Source organism: Diadema antillarum, unplaced genomic scaffold (assembly GCF_040938485.1).
Source record: "Diadema antillarum isolate AM-2024a unplaced genomic scaffold, OU_Dant_1.0 seq00000382_RagTag, whole genome shotgun sequence".
Classification (NCBI taxonomy): domain Eukaryota; kingdom Metazoa; phylum Echinodermata; class Echinoidea; order Diadematoida; family Diadematidae; genus Diadema; species Diadema antillarum.
In genome coordinates, this window is record NW_027271380.1 from 3189258 (window position 1) to 3216049 (window position 26792).

At 38.4% G+C, this 26792-nt stretch overlaps 1 protein-coding gene across 1 annotated transcript; it reads right to left on the reverse strand.

Moving 5' to 3' along the window:
* Nucleotides 1–1749: 1749 nt before the first annotated feature.
* On the reverse strand, nt 1750–9421 carry LOC139731618 (cyclin-dependent kinase 1-like). Its single transcript, XM_071642508.1, has 7 exons — nt 9382–9421; nt 8054–8210; nt 7281–7401; nt 4982–5152; nt 4086–4249; nt 3446–3587; nt 1750–2781 (listed from the first exon to the last, which is right to left on the reverse strand). Exons 1-7 carry the CDS (start codon nt 9416–9418, stop codon nt 2680–2682), a joined length of 894 nt encoding a protein of 297 aa, XP_071498609.1. The 5' UTR covers nt 9419–9421; the 3' UTR covers nt 1750–2679.
* Nucleotides 9422–26792: the final 17371 nt, after the last annotated feature.

A 26792-nucleotide genomic window follows, 5' to 3' on the forward strand; every position in this document is an offset into this window, starting at 1 on the left:
TAGGTCTAGAATATGTGCAAGGTTTGATATTTCAAACATGTTCACATGGACTGTACAAAATACATGTATGCACCATTGGTAAAATTTACATTATTCCACCCCATCCTCCAACCCCATGAATAGAGATTCAGAAGTGTGTAGCTTGATACCTGTATTGCAACACACATGCAGTATCTTGTGTCATTTGGTTTGAGGCAAGTGTACTTACTACCACCACAAAAAAAAAAAAAAAGGTACATTGAAATTACTGAAGTGAACTGATTACTCAATGTGTGTGATATAGTCTTTCTCAACAGTACTGTACGTGACAAGTCACAGATCTAAGCCAAGGAGTTACATCTTCCTCATCCAACTCAAGTGTCACATTTAGACAGTGGAACCCTATTAAGAAAAGACTAGATATACGTACATAGAATTGTAATCCCTACCCTGGTCCCAACTTTGTAGAAGAATTTCACACAGTTATATATTATTCCTATGTTATATTTTTGTGAGGATTTACTACAAAACAAACAGATTTTCAAGAAAGAAAAGATTCCAGACTAATCATCATGATTCTACTGCCTCTTTTGACTGCTAGTGATCTTGTTATTTGCATTATCATTTGGAAAAACAAAATGATTTTTTAAAAGTTTATGTTTGAAATTTATACAGTAAGACCAAGGAACTTCACAAAAAATTCATTCAATTACGAAGTGACACTTTGATCAGTTCTGGAATTAATAGTTCATACACGCGGCATGATTTACTTCATAAAAATTGCTTCCTTCACCAAAACTTGTCTCAATTGTCCACATTGCTGAACAATTTATGCTTTGCTTCTGTGGTGAAAACTAAGTTATTTTATCTACACATTACTTGTAAACTAGTGAGAAGACATTAAGCAGTACAGATAGAGGTGTAAACATGGACATCTTTTGACATAGCAGTTTCTAACATGTATGAGCTGTATGGGTGTGTAATAGCAAAGATTTAAAAGTGCTTCAAACCTACTGTCCAGTGAGAACAAGTAACAAAAAGGGGGGGGGGGGGGGGGGGGGGGGGGGGGGGGGGGAAAGAAAGAAAACGAACCAACCGATGCCTACTCCAACTAAAATGACGAAATAGTCAACCTTACAAATGTCAAAAAATTGGCTTTGTCAAGGAAATATCATATCCCAAAGGGATAAAAACATGTTATTTCTACTGTATTGGTAAGTTGAAATTCATGTACAGTGTCCTTTGTACCCTTTCGATTTGACTTAAGCAAGGTTGACTGTACATGTACTGGAGCAGGGAAACAAGACCTAATATTTAGTGAAAGCACACACAGAATTAAATGGTACAAAGAACCTTAAGATGAAAACTCCATTACGGTCTTGTGACAGCCGTACCCCAACCTGAGAACTCCCCATATGTCTACAAAGAGGGTTGTGAAATTCCCTTTTTCCTGAAGTCGTTACCTTCCTTTCAGAGAAATGGAAGACGTGTTTCTACAACTCCCAAAGAACCAGTGTGTAAATATTTTGGATTTCCTGAAAATGGAAACAAATTGAAACATAAACTCAGATTGTTGTAAATTTCACAAACGAGTATGACACCTGTGACCAAGGGTCATTCAAAATTGGCAATATCTTTTCTCCTACCATAACCTACAATTCATGATGTTGTCTAATTTGTACAAAGACTATACATACATGTAATTCAAAGTGCAATGTGGAACTGCTATTTCTATGGTGACTGAAAAGATTTTCTTAAAAGAGATAATCTAGAATTTCAGTTGTCTGTGTTTGTCTGGACTTGGATTTTAGAATTTGAGATGGTTACTGGTGTGCTGCATCAGTTTGACTGCTCTTATTCAAAATCAGTTCGCATCTGGGTGGCTTATTATGAGATGTACTGCATGCGCCAAATATTTCGCGAGGTTTTATTTCCACGAACTTTGCAAGTCTGGTGCCATTCGCGAAATTAAAGACACATGAAAATGACTCTGATCCCAATGTGAATATGTGTACTACGACCAAACGTACACTGTATGCGTGTACATTTCTCCATTCAATATGGGACTTCACGATCGCGAATTTAACCACTCGCAAATTGTCAAGAATTCCTGATTAGCGAAAATTAAGACTTGCGAAATATATGGCGTATACAGTACCTCATTGGAAACGTACAAAGAAAGAGAGCAACTAAACACAGCAATGGACAATCTGAACCACCAAATTCGTCTCGTTAAAAGCAGCACCTCGGTGTAAGCAAGCTCATCAAAATTGGGTTTTCCTGTCTTCCATCTCCAGTGCGAGAACAGTGCCTCATGTTTTGATTTCTCTTCTGAATGAAATACCCATCCTGGCTTGACTCATTCACATTTTTCTCACAAACTATCTGGAGCACTTTGACCAAACGCTTCACTCAGCATCAATCAAACACAGCTACACCAACATGAATTTCACCTATAACGCTAAATCTCTACCATCACACAAATGAATTTCCCAATTGGGAAAAACCCATGTACAGAGCATAATTCTCCGCAGCATTGATGTCGATGCGACTCCATGTGCAACATCTTCAGTCCTCTCCTCACAGGTAATACGAATTCAGAAACAACATCAATGAAAAATACCAGTAGATCAATATCAGTCTTGGAATAAATATAGATGTTAAGCAACAGCGAAAGCGAGAGGTGGAGAGGCGAGTCCACTAGCTGATGGGCATAATTCGCTCTTGGAGATCGTTAAAGTACGAATGCTTCATTATTGCTTTGGCCGTGATGCGCTGGGAAGGGTTGTACGCCAACATTTTCTGCAGAGAACGATGGAGGAAGAGGCAAAACAATACATGTTTATCAAACCATTATCAAGGGCAAAAATGATACAGTTTTGAGTAGCAGTACCAGTGTACATTGTACTATGCAAGCAAGGTTTGTTTTTGTTTTTGTGTTCATGTGTGTGTCCAGAGTCTGTTAATTTTAGGGGCAAAATGTGTTATGAGCTTTTTGAAAATATAATTGCCAGAATGAAAAATCTTTTTCTTTTTACACCGAAACAGCTAGCTCTGTGGTTCAAAAGAGGGAAAACAAATACAAAAATTTAGAATGACTGAAAATTTATACAGTATTATCCAAATATCGAACACAGAAATGCTCTCAAAGACAGTTGAAATGCAGTTTAATTATGCTCACTAATTAATTAATTTCTACTAATCCATAAAATGACATCAAATTGAAAAACGTGTGTCAATCACATCAAATTATTTCACTCTATTCATCACAGTCCAGTTGAACATGGAGTGACCAGGGGACTGTCTTATAAAGACTTGTGATAGAAATCAACCACAAGTTTCTTGTGAGCTGCGATGCAAGTTGCGATTGATTTGGGGACTTGTGATTGATTTGAAGGCTTTATAAGATGGGGCCCTGGCACTATAAACAGAAACTGGGATGAAACCAACGAAGGCAGTATCTCACCCTGAGGAGGTCTAGGCCTGTAGATTCCATCCCCTTGACTGCCCCTTTCAGGTTCTCATTCGTCCACTTGGGAAACGTTGGCTTGTAGTCTGGTAGCTGAGTCACTCCAGGCCAGACTTCTTCAGTAGGTGTTCCAAGAGTCCTGTGTATATAGATGGAGATAGCAGAAACTTTAGAAAAAAATAAGAAATCATAGACATAAAACCATTTCTGGAGTTTACTATTTTTGACAAGTCAAAGCGAAAGTCCTTAAAATGTAAAGACATTTATTTGTATCATCAGACATACCATCTTATCTTTTCATTATATTATACCACTCAACCAAGTCAGGTACCAGTAATGATGACAAACAATATCACCAATATTATGGATTCACTGAAAAAGAATAATCCAGAGGTAGACCAAAACTACTAGCAAGTCAAGATTTGATTTGCAAATGAGATAAGAGAAATAGTACATACCAATGACTTGCCTTATTTCAAACATGTGTATTCTATTTCCCTCATGGCTTCACTTTCATATAGAAAAAGTCATTCAACTAGATAAGAAATGAGTCTATTTTTAGCCACCTCTGGACATCAAAAATAATCTACATTGAATAAAAACGAAATTGGTGTGAGGTTTTCCGGCTCAGTCTGACCTAAAAATTCTGAAGAGCTGGTCGATCTCTGAGTCGCCGTGGAAGAGGGGCCTCTTTGTCACCATCTCGGCAAAGATGCAGCCCACGCTCCAAATGTCAATGGGACAGGCATACCGCGTGGATCCAAGCAGGACTTCGGGTGCACGGTACCAGAGAGTTACCACCTGTTGTGCAGGGATCATGTCACAGGGAAACATTGTGCAATAATGATAAACATTGATGATTCTGTTGCAGCAACTATAACTGTCCTGATTTTTATGGTAATCATGTTATGTTAATAAGCCAATTAATGAATCATTTGGAGTTGCGTGAGTCTTAAAGATTAAATACATATATAGTTTTGTGACCATTTATAGATCATAATGCAACCATTATCTAAACTATGGTGTAGCAAATGAAGCATAATTTTTTGTTTGTCTACTGATAATGTTCCTAAATACTGCATAAAAGATGTGAGGGTCTACACTGTCATTAAATCAGGAAACAACAAAAAAACATATGGTAGCTGCATTGAAGGAGCAGTTGTTTGGTTATTGCTTCGTGCACAATTTTGAATTTATTATGAAAATTTGACAAATCAAAGTTGTATTTTCTGGTGGAATGTGCTCAAAATCAGCAAAATAAATCTGTCCCAGATTTGATTCTGCTGTGCATGAATTTAAATATTTTGAGTTAGGAATTACATTCTATGACAGTGCAATTACACCCCATCTTACCCCAGAACCAAAAATGAGAGAGTAGTTCAAGCCACAAGTTTTGCAACCGACCGACCACTTGACCTTAGAGTGATTCCTACTGGAATATACTCCCATACACACTGTCACTATGTATGTGTGGAGGTACAAAAATGCTTGTAATGTACAGGATGGTGCAGAGAAAAGTGTACAAGCTCTGACCTCATGTGTGTAGACTCGGACTGGGATGCCAAACGCCCTCGCTAGTCCAAAATCGGCCAGCTTGATGATGCCGTTGTTGTCGATGAGGAGATTCTGCGGCTTTAGGTCACGGTGGAGGATGCGCCGGGAATGACAGAAGAGGATGCCGTCCACAATTTGATGAGTGTAGCTCTGTAATTTATAACAAGTATTTCATATTTTAACAAACTGAGAAAGAGACAAACAGGACCATGACATGGAAGAGGATGGTAAGGGCACAATATGCAAACCGAAGAAAAAACAAACGAGATATACCTTCAGGCCATCATCACTACCTTGTGAATTTTCATATGTAGAGCTAGTCAGACACTGGATTGACTTCAGATTTAAAGGGGCATAGTCCCGGTAGTGTAGATGGCGCTGTTGATGATACTGCCGAAGATTACCGAAGTAGAGCTGTCATCAAGAGTAAAGTGCGTAGGTGTTGCTAAGTAACGTTGCCTTTGTTGTCTTCTCTGCGCATCGCGCAGTCTGTAGTAATGCCAGGGTGCGTGCATATGTGCTTGTTATTATGACATCACAAAAGAAGTTTGCTAAAGCTGTCATCCCCCTCAGCCGAATCATGAGCCGAACTGTGATCGGACCACTGACTACAGTGAATCGGACTTCTTCGGACTCGGGAAAGTGGGCCAAAGCGTAAGCGCCAAAAGAAGTCGATAGCGTAGGTCTCTATAGGAAACTTGCGTCGTGCGCCCGCGTACGCATTTGACTAAAACACGGGGACCATGCACCTTTAAAACCAGTGCTGATGTGTAGGTGCTACTTCAACATCAGCACCAGCAATAATCCTGAACTTGATTTCAGTTGGTGTTAGCAGGCCTATCAGTTAACCTAAAAATGATGTGGATCCTGTAGCTAGTGATGAGATATGTTCAATGTCGTCTGCTGAACTGAGCTCCACTATTTGTGTTTGTAATTCAAGTGCTTTGTCTCCAAAGGTTGATTAATTAATATTAAACCCTGAGTGGGATTATTCAATTTATGATGTCAGCCTTGGTGTTGGTGCTAGCTTGGTTACAAGTAAGAGACATCATATCAAGTTTGTGCATAGCTCATGTTAATGCAAGTCACAATGGGAATATACACTCAAGACATGGCCATATCAATGTGAACCTGGGAGCAAAAAAGCAAGTTATACAGTGCACTCCCGTTATAACGAAATGCTCGGGACCGGCAGTTTTCTTTCGTTATAACGAAATTCCGTTATAACCGAACAAATACAATATATAACGAAAACAAGGAAGCCACGTGCATAATATCATATTATGTTTGCTGAATACTCATCATACACTGGAAAGCTATGTGAAATGTGATGGGATAACTGTATTACAATAATAAACGCAAGTTCCCCTCAGAAACTGTGCGTGACACAAGGAGCGAACACACAGTGGTGTGAAGCGTTAACCCATGCAGAGATGCTATATGATATGCTTTGTTCCGCTACGTATTTTCGAAAGCAATTCGCATTTCGTTATAACGGAGCACATTTCTTTTGTTTTTCTTTGTCTGTGGCGCTCGGAAAAGACTTCGTTGTAACGGAAATTTCGCTATAACCGTGTTCGTTATAAGCGAATTTTGTACCATAGACTTTAATGGTGATAATTTTGGGACCAGAAGATTTACTTCGTTATAACGAAATTTCGTTATAACCGTGTTCGTTGTAACGGGAGTGCACTGTATATTTTTGAGAAGTTGCAAAATGTGTTGCAATTCAATCTGTCCTCCCCATCATATATCTAAAACTAAGCACTCCTGGCTTTACCTTTCCATATTTTGATTAAATCAAATGCAACAAATAAACTTAAGACAGAATAAACTGACCAGAAAGAATATAAATTATCGGGATTCCGATGGAATCCCATTTTCTTTGCTCATTTTTCCACTAAATCAAATGCAATCACCTTTCTTTGTCATGCATTTCCAGCAAGATCTCACAGAGTTAGTGGCGATGTGAATGCTACACCAGGTACTGTCAGAGATAAATACTTAGGATCAGCATAACTTGCCTTGTTGGACTTGATATGACGAAGTTGCTTAATAGATAATAACAGCACCAACACCAAACTTCAAATCACACATTCTTGCAGTTGAGTTGAAATGAAAATGTCCATGTTCTTTTGAGATTCTTACATGGAAATGGTAACTAACAAACTGCAGTGCCGCAGAGAATTTGCCTGCAATACTACTGTCAGTGGCATGTGTGACATAATCTGGACTAATTACTAATCAGAGGTAGTCAGAAGGGCTGTAGTTTGTTCACCTTGACAAGTGCTGGCTCCATCTGTTTGCCCTTCAGGGTCTCCATGTATTTCTTGAGGTCCATGGTGAGGAACTCAAACACCAAGTACAGCTTGTTGGGCTCCATTAGTACATCCTGTAGACTGTGGATGGAAAAAAAAGGGGTTTCTCTTGCCATTAGCTGGTAACTGCAGTGCACTGCCACATTGCACATGACAAGGTACAATTATTATATCTCCATATGTGAAGGGGGCAGGTATACAGTGACAATATATAAATATAACATTATGTATTCTCAGATTGAAAAATATCATTCTTCATATTCTTTCTTTTAAGATTATATTCTTCTGCATTCATTCTGAAAGCAATTCTTTATAGTTCAGATATTTGTTTTTTGTTGGTGTTTTTTTCAAATTCAATTAAGAGGATGAATCCAGATGCATGCCCTGTCAGCTCATATCCTTTCACCAGAAAACTTATTATGAGTCAAAGTACTATTAAGTGCTTGCCCGATTGTCCAGGGCAAGTGAAAATCAAAGTTGGGCAAATGTTTTGGAGCAATGAGAAAAATGCTTGCTTGAATTGGGCAAGCAAACAGTTTTGAAGCAAAACTTCTTTTTTTTTTCTCTCTAGATCTCCCCCTTCACCAAGTGATAAAAAAAAAAAGTTATGCAGCATCCTGTCAATTACCATGTCTGGAGAAGGCCCCCTCAACCATGCCTCTTTCATTTGTCTTTAACCACTACCCCTCCCAGCATGCCCTCATACAAGCAGAAAGGTACATGATGCACTTACAGAACAATGTTTGGATGTTGGAGTTCCTTTAGAAGAGAGATTTCTCTGATAGCAGTACTGGGAACGCCTTCTTCCTCGCTCTCTAAACGGATCTTCTTCAGTGCAACAATGTTTCCGGTTGTCTTGTGTCTGCCTTTATACACCACTCCATACGTACCTGGGTTGTTGTGTACAGGGGATGATAAAGAAAAAAATCAAACAACTCAGTGTATTGGAATTAAAGTATATTGATCTTTTAAATAGCTGGAAAAAAAAATGATCACGTTGAACTAAATGGGACTGGGCTCGAGGACATTTGGGATATATATGCATACATAGCAGTGATTTGCAACAATTGCAATTCAACAGATCAGTTTAAGAGTGATCTTGGTTTATTTTCACAATGTGATGGATTGACGACTCAACGAAGCGAAGAAAAAGAAAAATCCCACAAAGTAATCTGGCTGGTTACTTTGGAAAGTTTGATATAGAGATGAACCAAATTCCTTACCTTTACATGACAGTCAACTTTCTTCACTGTATGAAAGACACTTTAAAGGACAAGTTCACCTTCATAAACATAAGGATTGAGAGAATGTAGCAATATTAGTAGAACACATCATTGAAAGTTTGAGGAAAATCGGACAATCCGTTCAAAAGTTATGAATTTTTGAAGTTTTTGTTCAGTAACCGCTGGATGAGAAGACTACTGCAGTGTGTGAAAAACTTAGATGTCACATGCGTACAACAAAATTTCATCTTATGAAAAAAGTACACATTCCCCCGACTCGTTACCGACAAATGTTATGGGTAATATTATTCCCCCTGCCTTTAGAAAGAGGCAAGTCAAGTGCTCTTTTATTATGCGAAAAAAGTGGAAATATGTTGAATTTTCTTTATACTGTTGTACGCATATGACTCACAAGCTGTAGTAGTCTCCTCATCCAGCGGTTCCAAAACAGAAATTTTAAAAATTCATAACTTTTGCATCGATTGTCCAATTTTCCTCAAACTTTCACTGATGTGTTCTACTAATATTGTTGCATTCTCTCAATCCTTATGTTTATGAAGGTGAACTTTGTCCTTTAATATTTGTGTGTCAGCAGCAATTTAGATTGTGAAATGTCAAACTTTGACATCCACATGACCATACAGTATTTGAAAGACTCAGGCTGCTCCAATCCCATAATTCAGTACTTTACTTTGTATTCAGTGTATAAACAATGTTACACAATGCAGAATAATTCAATAATGTGTGAGTATACACTGTTTCATCTGTAGTTTGGCTACAAAAGTAGGAATGTTTGAAATTGTTTCCCCTTAGTCTTACTCTTACTCTTAGTGCTTACCTTCCCCAAGTTTTTCAATTTTGACAAAATCCTCCATGTTGGATGTGTGATCTAAGTGTGGCTGTTTTCACAGAAACAGCTGTGTTGAGAGCGGAAATCTGTGCCTGCAAGGGGAGAAAGGGAAGAACAAAAAAAAGACCAGCATCATGAATGGTATGGATGTACAATAGTGAGCCATGAATATACATTGGCGAATCTAACATTATTTATGGCCCGAATTCATGAAGGTGGTAAAATATTGTCCACGGTTTAGAATCTAAACCATGATGATCATGATGGACAAAGACCATGACCATGGGGCGGGCGCCAAGTGTCGCATGGAATATTTCGTTACAAAATCAGTCATTTCGTTCCAAAACAATAAACAGGGGATCTCATAGTCATACTTCATGAGCATCTCGCCCCGAGGTCGCTACCTGAGGGCGCGCCCGGGCGAGGGTCTCATGAGCACCCCGGCCATGCTCATGAGGAGGGATACTTACGAACTACCTGTTAGTGTTGTGTTAAACAGAAAGATCCGTCTGTCCGGAGAAGTCTTTTATTTAATTTTTTATTTACGCCTAATGTTAGGCCTGGGCCCTATTCATGTAGAACTGTCTATTTATTTATTTTTTTGGACGTTATTACTCTCCTCCGGGAGGGGATCCCAGTCCGGGAAACCTGCTCATGAGGACCGCTCCCGCGTACGAGGACTGCCCCGCCTCATGAGGACCGCCCCCACGCCTCATGAGGCCCCCTATTCACTTCTATTCATCTCACATCTGACGTATAAATTGTCGCAACTTTGCACAGTGATTTTTTTGTTACACACACATGTCCACTATCCATGATAAAAAGAAGAAAAAATCCTGTCTGTTTTTTTTTTTTTTCAAAAATCGAGTTTTAAAGGGATTGTACAGTTATGGTTGAGACCTAATTTCAGGTTTCTAACATTTTTTTGGTGAGATAATGAGAAACCTCTTATAAAATGTGAAAGAGCATGTAATGCTATGAGGGATTCAACGTTTATTTGATGAAAATTGGTTTTGAAATGGCTGAGATATCACCCCAAAAAGAGCGATTCTAATAAAGTGTGGGACCCACACTTTATATTACCATCCCTTTGTTTTACTTTGTTTATTGATGTTTCAGTCATTCCAAACCCGTTTTTCGTCAAATAAACTTTGAATTCCTCTTAAAATGGTATGTTCTGTACTATATCATAAGTGTTTTCTTTGTTAATTGTATCTCACAAAAAGTTAAAAGCCCAATTCTCATCTCCACCAAAACTGTACTATCCCTTTAATCAACTGATGCATCATGAGGCGTGGGGGCGGTCCTCATGAGGCGAGGCAGTCCTCGTACGCGGGAGCGGTCCTCATGAGCGGGTTTCCCGGACTGATCCGCGAAGCCATAGACGCAATCTCCACGGAACATATCCCCGACGACCAGATTACAGACCGATCTTTTGGTCAACTTACGAACAGGAGCCTCCCTCATGAGCGCAGGATAGTCAAAAATGGACATCGCCTATTTTGGGAGTGTTAACGATTTATGCTGGGGTTTCACTTTGACGGTTCTCGTCCTGATGCCTCTGCCTCTAACACTTTATCTTGCTAACAGTTAGGGGCCGGGCCTTTTATTTTTAAAAAGGAGCCAGTTGCAGGAGGGAGAACGTAACGCCGCAAAACTGATTTTTTTTTTGGACAACATCAAACGAGCAAACGAATTTGAGTGACTATTAGTATTATCAGATCTAGTAGTAAAATGTTAAATGGAAGCCTTGTGAACAGAGAACAGTTTCAAGTCGCTTGCCCATTTCTCCTCCATTCAACAGACAGAACTGTAGTAGGATAGAAGCTACCAACAATTTGGCAACAAACATATCAAACATTTTGACCCAAACAACAGACATCCGCTACAAAACTTACCAGTCCCAATGGACGAAAATTCGAGGACTGATCCGGGGAAATACGAGTTATGTTGGAAGCATTTAAGTCGATGAAACGCGATGATTTCGTGGCGATGGCAAGAAACCAGCGGTGGATTCTCTACGTACGTCTGGCAGTCACAGCATACATAACTAGAATAAATGCGTACAATGTGTTTTTGCACACAACACAGTACACGTAGCATGCACAATGAATGGGTGACCGAAGCGCAGCTTGTACACACTCGTTGTGTAGCATGCAGTGCTCGTGTACGGATTGTAAACGCCGCCGTTTCGAAGGAACCAATCAACAAAGCGGAGCTGATCGATTTGACCAATCAGCTTCATCAATAGGTTGCTTAAACGGAGGTGTGGGTTTACCGAGCTAGGTCAAGTAGTATAAATATTCATGAGCATTAAACTCTTGCTTAATGAATATTTATTACAGCGAGATGGCTGATGTGGTTGTTGCTGTTGTGTAAATTTGAGGTGACTTTGAACTTTGAATTTGAACTTTAAACTTTATTTCTTTCGATCCCTTCCGGAGTATGAGAAATGTAACTACAACATAAAACGATGAAAATGGCAGTTTTGAAAACTCTACCTTATATATAAGGTTCTTATAAGAACAAGGGTACGATATTATACAAAGAGACAAAAAGGTAAAAACATTTCTTCAAAAAGACTTTAACACGAACTAAATTGTAATATGGCACCTTCATAGATTATATTTATTATTGAATGACTCATTCATTTTCAAAGCATTTATCCAAATTATGCATTTCTTTGGAATATAAACGTTCCGTTCCTTGGAAAAGTACTTGTGTTGGAACTGATTTCATGCAAGGTGTAGGCAAGGAAATTGAAGACAAGCTTGACTTTTGCTCAGTGAATGAGGCTTGGGTTATGTTCAAGAATGGAATAGAGAAGGGAATGACAGAGTTTGTTCCACATAAGATGACATCCAAAAAGAATGACATACCTTGGATTTCAAACAAGATTAAAAGGTTGATCAAAAGGAGAGATAGGTTGAACAAAAAGAGTCGGAACATGAAATTGAGAAACCACGGGGTAGTCCCTTTTCAATTGGAGGAAGAGTTGAAAGCAGTTAAGAAATCACTGCAACAGGAGCTAAGGAGGGCTTATTGGAATTATGTGGAATCTCTTTTTTCTATCGATGAAGATACCACAGAATTTGAGAGTATGAAGAGATTTTGGGGCTTCATCAAACACAACAGAACTGATAATACAGGAATAAGAGAACTGAAAAGTGATGGTGTTACGATCACTGATCCAATTGCAAAAGCTGAAGCATTGAACCAACAGTTCAAAAGTGTTTTCACCAAGGAAACTCCCATACCGAATGACTTACTACCGGAAACCTCAGACTTTGAAGAAATGGAGGATATTTTGTTTACATCAAAGGGTGTAGAGAAGTTGCTTTGTGGTTTGAAGACATGTAAGGCCCCTGGACCGGATGGTATAACTCCACGAGTCTTGAAGCAGCTGGCAAAAATTCTGGCTCCAATTCTTTGCAATATATTCCGGTTGTCATATGAATTAAGTGAAATACCAAATGATTGGCGTGAAGCAAATGTTGTACCAGTCTACAAGAAAGGTAATCGATCTACTCCTGTAAACTACCGCCCCATTTCGCTGACATGTATTTGCTGTAAACTAATGGAGCACGTTTTAGCCAGCAAAATTATGAAGCACGGGGACGAAAATAACATCATTTTTCCCCTGCAATATGGCTTCCGTAAGAACATGTCATGTGAACAACAATTACTTGGTTTCACAAGCGATTTACATAGGAACTTAGATGCAGGACGTCAAACGGATGTTATAGTCATGGATTTTTCAAAAGCTTTTGACAAGGTTGGGCATGAGCGGCTTTTACGTAAACTGGACTACTACGGTATCAGGGGGAAAAATCTGAAATGGATTCAAAGTTTTCTTAATGGAAGAAGTCAGAGGGTCGTTTTGAATGGTATTAAATCTTCTTCAGTAGCGGTAGGATCTGGAGTGCCTCAGGGGTCGGTTCTTGGGCCTTGCCTCTTTCTACTTTACATCAATGACTTGCCTGATGATCTCGCGTCAAAGGTTCGCCTTTTTGCCGATGATGCAATTTCTTACATGACCATCGACAATCAACATCATACGCAAAATCTTCAAGAGGACCTAAACAAAATTGGTGACTGGGCGAAAAAATGGATGATGGATTTGAACACAGATAAGTGTAAGGTTTTGACAATATCCAGGAAAAGAAGTAAGGTGCAACACGTATATCATCTAAATAACGCCCCTCTTGAATCTGTTGAATCCGTGAAGTACTTGGGTGTAACCATAACTTCTGATTTGAAGTGGACCCAACACATCAACAATACTGTCAATAAAGCCAATAACGTGCTTGCATTTCTAAAACGAAATCTTCGCATAAAATCTTCTGATGTTAAAGCCACAGCTTACAAAACGTTGGTTCGACCAATTGTTGAGTATGCTTCCACAGTTTGGGACCCATCTACCAAGAACCTAATCCACCAAGTGGAAATGGTCCAGAGAAGAGCTGCGCGATTCACTTTAAATCGCTACCATAACACCTCGAGTGTCACCAAAATGCTACAAGAACTTAATTGGACCACTCTGGAACAGCGCAGAGAAAATGACAGGCTAATTATGATGTACAAAATACACAATAATCTCACTCCTCTTTCAGCACAGGACTATATCATCAAACAGGCTACTCAGTTAACGAGAGTCTCGCAACCACACTCCTATCAGGTACCATATTCGAGAACTGAATCGCATCGCCATTCGTTCTTCCCAAGAACTGTAAGGAACTGGAATTCCCTGTCGTCAGAAATTGTTTCAGCGCCATCTGTGGGATCATTTCGAAACCGTCTAACGGTTGATCACAGTGGCTAGTATTTTCGTCAATTTTTCTATGTGCTTGTAAATATCTGTAAATAAATTGTATTATAATGTAAATAGCACCAGTCTGCAAGAATCTTCAGTCTATTGAAGGAGGCAGACTTAATCAGAAGAAGAAGAATGAAACTCATCACCAGTCAAACCAACACTACACAAGGTACACAATCTGCTTGACCTTGGTGATCCTTTAGTTCATACCGTCCACTCCCGCAGCGAAAGGTACAATAATACATTTCTATTATCCTCACTATCACATTTGTGGATCAAATGCTAATTATTATTTAAAAAAACACACATATTCTTAAATTCAAACACTGGCCATTTCCATTTACATCACTCAGCCAGTCTTGTCTATTAATATCTTTCAGTCGAAGATCGATTGCACGTTTTAACCACTTGAAGTCGATAATTTCCTGAAAAGGCCTATCCCTGCATTCTCCAAAACATTCTTCAAAATCACTTCTATCTGATCGTGGATACATTCATTATGAGCTCCCTCGTGGAGACATTACATTATCATTAAAATGTATATTTTTTAATAACAATGCTTGATTTGTTTAAGATTTATTTTTGTCTGATTTGATATCAGCATTGTCTGGGGCAAATTGTTTTGTATCATGGTCTCATTTCCCCTTTGAAAACAACAAACAATATAGTTCTAGATACCACCTAAAACAACAAAGGAAAAAAATTCTCGACATCATCATGTATCGTCTTGATTAACCTGTAAAGTGTACAAGACAATTTAGTTTGTTTTCCAATAAGTAAACTACACTAAAAGTTTGATATTATGTTCATATTCGCTGTTTATTCGAGTCGGTAATTACGGTAGTCTGGCTTTCAGACCGTCTACTCTTACTACATGTACTTAGTTCCCTTCCCAGAATATTAACGCCCTCTAACGACAAAGGCAGTAACAGGTTCAGCTCAGTGGTTCAGCTGCAGACTTCGTCGCGAGGGTGACTTTGTCGCCGCTTAGGGCTTATTTTGTGAAAGGGAGTAGACAGCTGGCAAAGGGTCTGGAAACTCGACTATCATAATGGCACCATGTGACCAGACCCCTTATCTAGGTAAAACTCTATCAGCTGGCGTTGAAAACTAAAGATCATGCTACCGCCCTTCTGCTAGACTAACTGCAAGGGAACCTTAAAGGGAACTCCAACCCGAAAGAGAAATGTGGATTGAGTGAAAGCAGCAACATTATAATAATAATAATAATTGATATGATTTATATAGCGCCAAATCCACTCTGCAGAGTGCTCTAGGCGCGGAAGGAAGAGAAAGTGAAGGAGATAAAAGACATACAAACATCAAATACATGTAATGAGTAATCAAATTAAGACTTTAAACAAGTGAGTTATAGTAGAGAATACATCAGTGAAAGTTTGAGGAAAATCGGATAATCGATGCAAACGTTATTAATTTGTAAAGTTTTGGTGTTGGAACCGCTGGATGAGACTACTACAGGTTACGACGTCATTGTGGACAACAATATAACGAAAATATAAAGAATATTCCACAAAAATTCACTTTTCTATCTAGCATAATGAAAGAGCACTTGCCTAACCCGCTTTTAGAAAGCAGGGGGAAATAATGTAATATGTCAGCATCAAGTTGATGGAATGTGTAATTTTCATGAAAAATGAATTTTTGTGGAATTCCCTTTATATTTTCTTTATTTCTTACGTGCCCCCGTTTTATTACGGCATACAAGATTCCTCTTTAGCACCGGGACTGCCGTGGCAATTTTGTTTTTGTTTGTTTGTTTGTTTATTTATTTGTTTGTTTTTTTACAGTTTAAAAATCTGACACGGCATCCACGGCAATCACGCCCTGTTCACGTCTGCCTTTCCCGTCTCATTGCGTTGTTTCACGTCCATCCCATTTTGTCCACAGTGGCCTGAAACATGGTTGCCGCGGTTGCCGGGAACATGGTGTAAACGCAGCATTATAAAGCGCTTCACAACAACAACAGCAGCAGCAGCAGCAGCAGCAGCAGCAGCAACAACGACAACAACAGTGAACGCAAGGCCGAGTGTACCGTGTTCACCAGTGACATAAGTGATACTGTATCAAGATTTTTTTTTTTCCCCTGCAACATTTTACCGCAGACATTTAAACCTGGCACCCAGTCCCGGATCAAAGGTGAGGGGGTAGGGGGGGGGGGTAGTCTGGGCTCCATCCCCTTTTCCTTGGTGCGATATTTTGCCAATTGCGACGTACAGACCCGAGTTTTTTCTCGGGTTCTTGGAGTATCCTCTGGTGTCACGCCTTCATACGCGGCTTGTCGCGTACACTGAATCACGGCTACGAGTAAAAGGAGTCAAGAAGTATTAGACTGGGGGGGGGGGGGGGGGAGACCTGGGTCAACCCCCTAGCAAAAAAAAAAAAAAAAAAAAAAAATGCTGGATCAGCTCTTGACCGCTCTGGCTCATCCTTATCATTATACCGGATTCTACCTTGAAAAGTACTATCCAGCATTTGATAAAACTCAATAACAGCAGAACTAATACATCTCCAGAGCCTATGAGAACGACGCATATCACGTTCATCGGCATTCACACTAGCATTATATAACAGGTCAGTAAAGGTTAAAGTGAAAACTAAGTTTCGGTAAGTGCTTGAGAACCCGTCTAGCACCATTTCATTTTTGCTTGCAATATATCGAAAGAGTCCACTAAGAAACTTACCTGGCTGACGCGGTTTGCCGGAATGATGAGTCGGTTTGGAGTATTTTGAGAAAAATAATATTAGTAGGAAAACCGACTTTTATTCCAGAAGGCTCCAGACTAACTCGGTCTCGGGAAAAATTCGACCCTACTTCAGACAATTCACACGCAGTTCGTGATCGCCACATTCTACTGGCCACTGCATAATACCAAATGAGGCCTAACTGAATGGACAGGAAAGTGCGTGCTAACGTAATCCTGTACAAAAAAAAAAAAAAAAAAAAAAAAAAAAATGACAGCGCGCGGTCCTCAGTTGCTGAGACGCGCGGTCTTTGGAGTTTTTGTTGTTGTTTATCAAGCGCCTTTGATTGAAAGTTGAAAGTTGAAAGTTTATTTACTCACAACCCAAACTCTTGGTATCGGAGTCCAATGAAAAACATATAGCACATTATAATATCAATAAATAATAATTGCAAATAACTCTGAAAAGTGTAGGTGACAAAACAACTATAACAAACAAAATAAGAATGAAATGCGATTGATGAAAAGAAAAAAAATGTACAGAAATGTACAATATATACACGATATATAGTGAAAAAAACAAAGAAAGGGAAATATGACGAGAGAGAGAGAGAGAGAGGAGAGAGAAAGAAGGGATATATGGAGGTGAAGAGGGAGAGTGAGAAGGACACAAGACTGGTGAATTAACAAAGGATATACGAGTGACTTTTGGTTCAGAAAAAAAGAAAAAACAGAAAAAAAGAAAACACACAAAGACATATGGAAATGAATTCATACGCTAAGTGTACAAGAAGGAAGGAAATATGGACGAGAAGAAGAAGAAGTAGAGAGGGGAAGAAAAAAGGAGGAGAGAATGAAAAGACAAATAAGTTACAAATCAATTGTAAAGAAGGCACAGCCTGTAAAAAAGGCATGTAGTATTTGCAAAAAGGATAAAAAATACTAATAATCTAAACATGTGTCATTATATAATTACAAAACTTGGATAAATTGGAAAGGACTGTTTTCTTTTGACAATTAAATAATTGATCCATCTTCATAGTGTTGGGGTATTTCCAGTAATATTTTTTTAAGTATTTCTTTCGTTGTTCATTAAAGAGTCTACACTGAAAAAAAAAATGAAACCACATTAGGCGCACACTAATTTTGCATGCGCGCAAAAGAGGTTTTTGATGCGCGCGTTGTAACAACTCGGACCATTACTGCGAGTAGCCAGAACACGAAGCGCTAGTAGCAGGCCGCTTCCATAGGACAACACTGTACAATCAGAGGGACAACCATTACAACTCATCCCGCCGTCAAAGCGAAGCCGAGTTATCCCCGAGTCCGAGTTTAGCCTGACCCCGTTCGGGTAAGTACTGAGACTGAACCTTTTTGGTTAAAGGACAAGTTCACCTTCATAAACATAAGGATTGAGAGAATGTAGCAATATTAGTAGAACACATCATTGAAAGTTTGAGGAAAATCAGACAATCCGTTCAAAAGTTATGAATTTTTGAAGTTTTTGTGCAGTACCCGCTGGATGAGAAGACTACTGCAGTGTAGGAATAACTTAGATGTCACATGCGTACAACAATATAAGGAAAATATAAAGAGAATTTCACAAAATTCCATCTTTTGAAAAAAGTACACATTCCCCTGACTCGTTACCGACAAATGTTATGGGTAATATTATTCCCCCTGCCTTTAGAAAGAGGCAAGTCAAGTGCTCTTTTATTATGCGAAAAAAGTGAAAATATGTTGAATTTTCTTTTACATTTTCTTTATACTGTTGTACGCATTATGACTCACAAGCTGTAGTAGTCTCCTCATCCAGCGGTTCCAACACAAAAATTTAAAAAATTCATAACTTTTGCATCGATTGTCCAATTTTCCTCAAACTTTCGCTGATGTGTTCTACTAATATTGTTGCATTTTCTCAATCCTTATGTTTATGAAGGTGAACTTGTCCTTTAATATTTCGCATTTTCGTCGTTACCCATCGAATATCTTGTAATAACATCGTTATCCTGCACATTTCCTAAGCATACGTTCACATTTGGGAGCGAAATTTGACAACTTTTGCAGGCTTACCAGAACTTTGTTTGGGCTTTAAGCACGGAACAGGAGCAAACATGAACCCTTAGAATAGACCTCTGTCTTTTGTCTGTTCACCATTACCTGTTTGCCTACTTGCCTTTGACTTCAAACCCATCCCTTTGTTTCCTTTGTTCTGTGTCCCTATGTGTATAAGTATATAGCCCTCCCCTCACTGTGCTTGTTGTGTGTAGTCCTTATCGTTATAATATGTTGTGTTTGCTTTCCCTATACATGTACATGTTTGTCACTTTGACTCTGACGAAGGTTTTGCTATATAGGCCTATAGGATCGAAACGTCAGGCCCCCTTTGACTTAATTATTCTACTTAAGCCACTTTTGGATAAGCAAAAATTTTTTTTTTGGCTACATTAGTTAGTTAATTTTCTGCTCTTGCATCACTTCCTCGTGATCCTCCTTCATCCCTTTGTTTCATCTGTCATGTCTTTATTTATTGTTTTGTTCACATTCAGTTTTGTATTACTATAGCTTTCATATTCATTTTCTTCTTTGCTGTGGGTCCATCATTTCCATGTCTCAACTTGAAGACTTTTGTTTCCGCATTAAAATCGTTTGTTTATTCTTGCCCTGCGTTTTCATGTGTCCACTCCATCCCTGTAACTCTTTTCCTTAGTTCCGTGCCTTTATATATCAGCTTGTCTCAGTTTCCTTTGTCATTATTCTCCCTATCCATTAACTTGTTTAGCATAGATTGGCCTGTACATGGACTGCATGGTGCTAACCTTTATTCTTTGCTTTTGATAAAGCAAAGTTTGTTTTATTTCCTTCACGTCTTTGGACATTTCCCTCAATTCTGACTGGTTATAACATTATCGATCTCCCTTGTCGGGAAGTTATTGTTTTTATCTGTCCCTATTGTTTACCGTGGCTACCATCTATCTCTGTTCCACCAACTTAGGAAAACCGGGCTCAAGGCCCTAAGATTCTCATTCCACCATACAGGATAGTTCAGATTCTACTCCTTCAGCCGCATGATACTCATGCATCAGGCCTCCAACTCCACTGCACTCCAGCTCTTGGAACTATACTCTCTCCTGGCCGCGGCCATAGGAAACGCTGGTACCATACCAGACTCTACAAACACGGAACTTCCATCCGTTTGACCACGGAGGTGGACCTTCAATTGACATTCTCACTGAACAGAGTGTCACCTCACTCAAGCACTTTATCAGCAGCTGATGTCGACAGACTGGAATTCTGAAAAGAGTATGAATTTCGCTTTTTCTACACCCATCACATCCGGAAGTGGCGCCTACGTAACTATAATGATGAAACTCAATCTAAAGTTGTCTCTCAAAACATGTGCCTAATGAATTCACTGCACACAAGAACAAGAAAATAGGCAACTTCACGAAGAAACGAAAGCAGTCCAACAGATTCACATCATAGAAACATTGATGTATCGCCCGTTCTGTCGTAATAACCTTTCATCTTCGTCCTTCTCCCAACATGTCCAAGCAGAAACCTCTCTTCTCTCAAAGGCCTCAAGTTTTGCCCAACCCCAGAGCACCCTAAGTCGAACAGATCAGCCAAGACCTCTAATACCTTCTACCGCAGGATTCCCCCCCCCCCAAGTTCTTTCTCGATGTGAATTTCCAGAGCGTATGAGAAACAAAACTCATGGAAACCCCAAAGAATAGAGTAACATCCAAACCGTCCCATCTCAAGCATTGTCAAGTCCGCTCCGCAGATAATACCCTCGACAGTACATCGCATGACTATCTCCCAAAAGAAGCTTACCAGGCAATGCCAGGCTCTCGTATCTCTCGAAAACAGATCTGACATCAGCCTGCCTGTCGTATAGTAATGGACTGTCAGCAGCAGATCGATGAAGCCACGAAACATCGCGCTACACACTCCTCGATTCTATTTCCTCCCCAAGATCCACAAACCCGGAAACCCTGGTCATCCCATCCTCCCTGGAAATGGTTCCCCAACAGAGAACAATATCTCTCTCTTTTTAATTTTCTCACTTGCACCATCCTATATCCATGACATTCCAGGCTTTCTGAGGAAACTCGATGATATCAAGTAGCTAATATACGAGATGTTTAAAAATTGTGAAAGTCTGATCCCCTATAAATTCACCAAAAAATGATTATGTGCCTTTGTCTGCCAAACATTAAATGATAAGCAAAATTATCTTTCTTTAATAAAAAAAATATAAAAGCATCTGAAGTCGGAGTGTATGTTAATTGAATAAAAGTGGTGCTGTTGCTAACAGCCATTATAAAAGAGGAAAAGTGCACGTAGTATACTTATTATACATTAGACAGTCAAAATTTAATGATATCTAATGATTATTATTTGTTAAGAAAGTTTGTTTATCTCATGTGATCTTCATAATGGGCAACACATCTCAGGAACACGTGGTCATCCCCTTTCAGATGGAATAGGCCCCTATATAATTATTCCTGAATTTATAGGGTGTACGTATCTTGACTCTATAGATTTAAAGGACAAGTTCACCTTCATATACATGATGTGGAATGAGTGAATGCAGCAATATTATTAGTACACATCAGTGACAGTTTGGGAAATATCCGACAATCCATTCAAAGTTAATATTTTTTAAAGTGTTTGCATGCTCAGTCACTGCTGGATGAGAAGACTATAAGTGTATACGATGTCACATGCGTACAAAGATAAGGAAAATATAAAGATAATTTCACAAATTTCACCAAAAAGTGCACATTTCCTCGACTTGTCGCTGACGACATGTCGTATGCTAAGGGTACTAGTATTCCCCTACCTTCTTTTCTTTTATTATGCAAGAAAAGTGAAAATATGTTGAATTTTCTTAATGTTTTCTTTATATCGTTGTATGACATCACAGGCTGTAGTAGTCCTCTCGTCCAGCAGTGACTGAGCAGAAACTTCGAAAATTCATAACTTATTAACGGGTTGTCCAATTTTCCTCAAACCCTCACTGATGTGTTCTACTAATATTGATGCGTTCACTCAATCCATATGACCCATGAAGGTGGACTTTCCCTACCAGCGTGGAGACCAATAAGACATGGTATCGGCGCTTTTGCTGCAATCAACCATCTGCTTTGATGATATTGAACAATTTGGGAAAGTTTTTCAAACTCACCCCTCCCCTCAAAAAGAAAAAAAAATAGAAAAAAAAATGAAGAGAGAAATTGATAATAAAAGTATACATCTAATAGGACAAGAGCAAAATCTTCCTCATCCTATGCGAAAATATCTGAGTTGGCTAAAAAATTACGGGACTGTTTTACAATGGTCTCTGCGCCGGTATTCTAACAAGTTCAAGAAGAGTTTATCACTAGCTGGTTTTCTGGGGGATGTTTCACAGAGTTTGACTGAAAAGTTTGTCTTGGTATACATGTGGCCGTTTGTATCCGTTTGTTTGGCCTGTGCCTGACAAACGGTATACCCTTGTATATCAGGAGGATTTTCTAATCTAAAGTGAAGTGTGAGGGTGATGTGATTCCCTGAGTCACGCAGTTTACGATCAGAAGCACGGAAAATAGGATTTCAGACCAAATCCATACGCCAGATTATATTTTTGATTTACAGGTGGAATAAGGATATTGTGGTTTTCTTCATTTCCAGTCAGAAGAGCCAACGGGAACTGGATTTTCAAGCAATATTTGATTTTCGTCAGCAGTTTTGGACGGGCCACTGAATGATACGTGTACTTTGATCCAGGGAGGTGAGAGAAGAGATCCCCATAATTGTGAGGGTATCCACCTGCGACCTGTGCATGACCCCTACTAACTTAAAGGGACTGTACAGTACTGGTTGAGGTAGGGATTCATGTTTTGAACATTCCTAAATGAGATGATGAAAAGCCTCTTATGAAATATGAAAGAACATGTAATTTTAAGAAGGATTCAACGTTTATTTGATGAAAATTGGTTTTCAAATGGCTGAGATATCCAAAGAAGTGCTAATAATAAAAGGCGACATGTCCCAACTTTATTAGGATCTCTTTGTTTCACCTTGTTTTGGGATATCTCAGCCATTTCAAAACCGATTTTCATCGAATAAACTTTTGATACCCCTTAGAACTGCATGCTCTTTGACATCTCATAGAGTGGTTTCTGAATATCTCGCAAAATGTTAAAAGCTAAATCTACACCTCGACCAGAACTGTGCACACCCTTTAAAGGGACTGTACAGTACTGTAGTATAGAGGTGAGTATTCAGGGTTTTTTTTTTTCATGTGAGATAATGAGAAACTTATTATGAAGTATTAATTATTTTATGAAAATTGGCCTTGAAATGACAGATTTCCAAAAAGCGATCCTAATAAAATTGAGAGGCCGCGACTTTAATATAGGATCTCCTTGTTCATCCTTGTTTTTAGATATCTCAGTCATTTCAAAACCAATTTTCGTCAAACGTTCACATTTCATAGAGTGGTTCATCTTGCAAAATGTTACAAACTGAATCCTCACCTCAGTCAGTACTGTTCATGGTCCCTTTATACCGTACGGTCATTTTGTACGGTCACGCACCCCTCCCACGTTTTATACCTACAACTTGCTTTTTGGTATAGTGCTCTATGAACTCATTTCATCACCATTCCACAATGCGTATGGTTTATATCAAAATACCATGGTCAACTCATCGCGTCGAATGTATGCCTTCGACATATCAAGGAAAACTCCAGTAATGTGGGAAACACATGGAAAAATGCATGCGAGATCAACTTTAAAGGGATGGTACGTATACAGTATTGGTGGAGAATTGGACTTTTAACTTTTTACAAGATGCCAAAAATCACTCAAGGCTTAGGCCTATGATATAGTACAGAGCATACCATTTTTGGAGGAATTCAAAGTTTATTTGATGAAATTCGGGTTTGGAATGACTGAAACATCCAAAAGCAAAGTAAAACAAAGTGATCGTAATAAAGTGTGGATCTTACACACTTTATTAGAATCGCTCTTTTTTGATATCTCAGCCATTTCAAAACCAATTTTCATCAAATAAACGTTGAATTCCTCATAGAATTACATGCTCTTTCATATTTCATAAGAGGTTTCTCATTATCTCACCAAAAAAGGTTAGAAACCTGAAATTAGGTCTCAACCAAAACTATACGATCCCTTTATTTAAGATAAAAGTGAGTAAAGCTTGAGTCGTATACTGTGATCATTGTTCTAAAACCAAAGTGAGAGTCACAAAATTTTCACACTTTCAAGAAATTTGCGTTTGCGTGTGTATTACACAAACCTTTTAAGAATTGTTGAAATTAAAGTCATAGGGTGATATTGTTCAAGTTTAAAAATTGATACTAGCTATCCGGCTTCACTATTAATTTTGAGGAACTGTGCCAGTAGTTTGAGATAATTTGAAAACATGTGTTAATGGAGATATTGCTTTATTAATGATATTTTAGTGACAATTTGTAATCAAATCATATTCTGAGCTTTATGTGTGTGCGGTAGTGTTCAAATCTTGAACAATATCTTGAGATATATGAAATTCAATTTTTACCTCAATTAGTCCGAAAAAAAAAGAGATTGCGGATTCTGCTTTTTAAAAAAAAAATAATGAAAATCAATAATTATTTATTGTGAGATACTGTCGGCAAGATTTGGTCCTATAATATTTATTGACTGCGGCCTCTCATATCAGCTTGATTTTCAATTTGGTAATCAACATGAATTATGCTATGCTTGGGTGGTGTGGTGTTGCTTTTGGTGTTCAAACAGGGCTTCATTCATCACCTTGCACGGTAGGTCCTATACTCTTCATATCATAATAACAAGTACATGCGTTAAACTATAGTGTTCGTGGGGATGCAAGAACGTTGCGATACATCGAGACTGACTTTGACTGATGAGATTTCTTCTTTAATCTATGAAATGAAATGAAGGGTATTTTTACCATTGGTAGACTTACGGAAAATTGTGTGGTATGTACCAGAGATTTTTTGAAACATTTTTTGCAGTTTGAGTTTGAAAATATTCAAAAGCTTGCATCTTTTCGCATGGTTGTAAACAATCGACGTATGGGCGGATCTCGAAATCTTACGAAGTTTGCTATCATTAAGGTTGTGACAAATCTCGAATACAATTGGTGAGTTAGGGGATTGTTGAGATTGGCGATAAAAGCAAAAATTGGGGAAATGAAAAAAAAAAATGTTTATAACTGTATTATATAATACGCCAAACGTAAAAGAAGAAGAAAGGTGTTCATTGAAATTAATGTTATCAATAAGAGTAGCTGTAGCATCAGGAATTCGAGTAGGCCTCTTTATTAGAGGTAAAAAAAGACTCAGACAATTATGTATTACATTGAGGAAGGCTATGGGCGGATGGAATAGTGTAACAATAAATGAATACTTTACATCACTGTACGAGTATAATCATGTGCATGTATAGATCCTATTGTGTGCGTATATGTGTGTCGAGTTGATCTGGCAAGACTATATAGTATAGGGAGGTTTTTTTATTACCCCTTCCCTCCCCTGCTCTTCCCCCTCTTTCTCTTTCTTTTCCCTGACCCTAATTATTTCACGAGCATCATATTCATTACCGACTGCCAAACAGTCGGCCTATTCTTGGCAATCGTTATCTGTTTGCAAATTAAAATGTAACCCGTTTAATTATATTACAGATGTATTGTGTAATTGATGAAAATGATGACAATTGTTAAAAATAGTCATATCACTTTTATTTTGTACAACTAATGAAATTGCAGAAAATTGATGTGGGGCCTAATGAAAAATGCCATACAGAGAATAAGTCATATCGAATCAAATCAAACAATATTATCTATAAAAGGTTTAGATCAAAATCACAAATGATAAATCAAATCTTATATATTCTTAAAATGTTTATCGGGTAAAAGTACGAATAATAAACAAATAACTTCAGGAGGGTTTGAATTTTGCGGTCTATATATTTCACCTACATCAATGCTTCTTCTGTTTCTTCTGGACTCTACGATCAAAATACTCTCAATAACTTCTTACATTAAACTGAATTGATTATTCATCTAACAGACCATGTTTCAAATTCAGAGTTGACGCACGCCCAACTCCATCGCCTTCAATATTTGTAAGTGCATGGTAGATAAGGAAGAAAGTGGCGTTTCCTTCATCCAGGTTTCAATGATTCCGGTAACTTGGCTGCCCAACTTAATTTGATTCGCGAGCATAATGGAATTGATCAAGATTGTTGTTAATATTCTTGATATCAAAGGGACCGTTGTAGTTTTGGTTGAGACCTAACTTCAGGTTGTATGATTTTTGGATGAGAATCCTAATGAGAAACTTCTTTCAGAATTTGAAAGAGCATGTAATTCTACGAGGAATTCAACGTTATTTTGATGAAAATTGGTTTTGAAATGGCTGAGATACCCAAAACAAAGCAATCCTTTAATGGTGGGACCCATGACCACCTTTTATTACGATCGCTTTGTTTTACTTTGTTTTTGGATGTCTCAGCCATTTAAAATCAAGTTTTATGAGACAACTTGTGCCTATAGACAAATCTTACAATTATTGAATGACACCCTTATATTCTTCCTCGTATGTCTAATGGACTAGAAGTTTGGGGATGTATACATACCACTCATATCTTCAATCTGTATTTTTGTTACAAAATCAAATGAAATCTGTTTCAAAGGACATAGGGAGCATACTGGCCCTTTATTTCATCGTTTACAAATGCTAGATGTTTACAGACTATACCAATTTGTAATTGGAACTGTAATGTTTGACCTAATCCATCATACTTTACCGCACGATGTCTCCGATTATTGTTTTAAAATTGAGCATGATTATGATACAAGGTTTA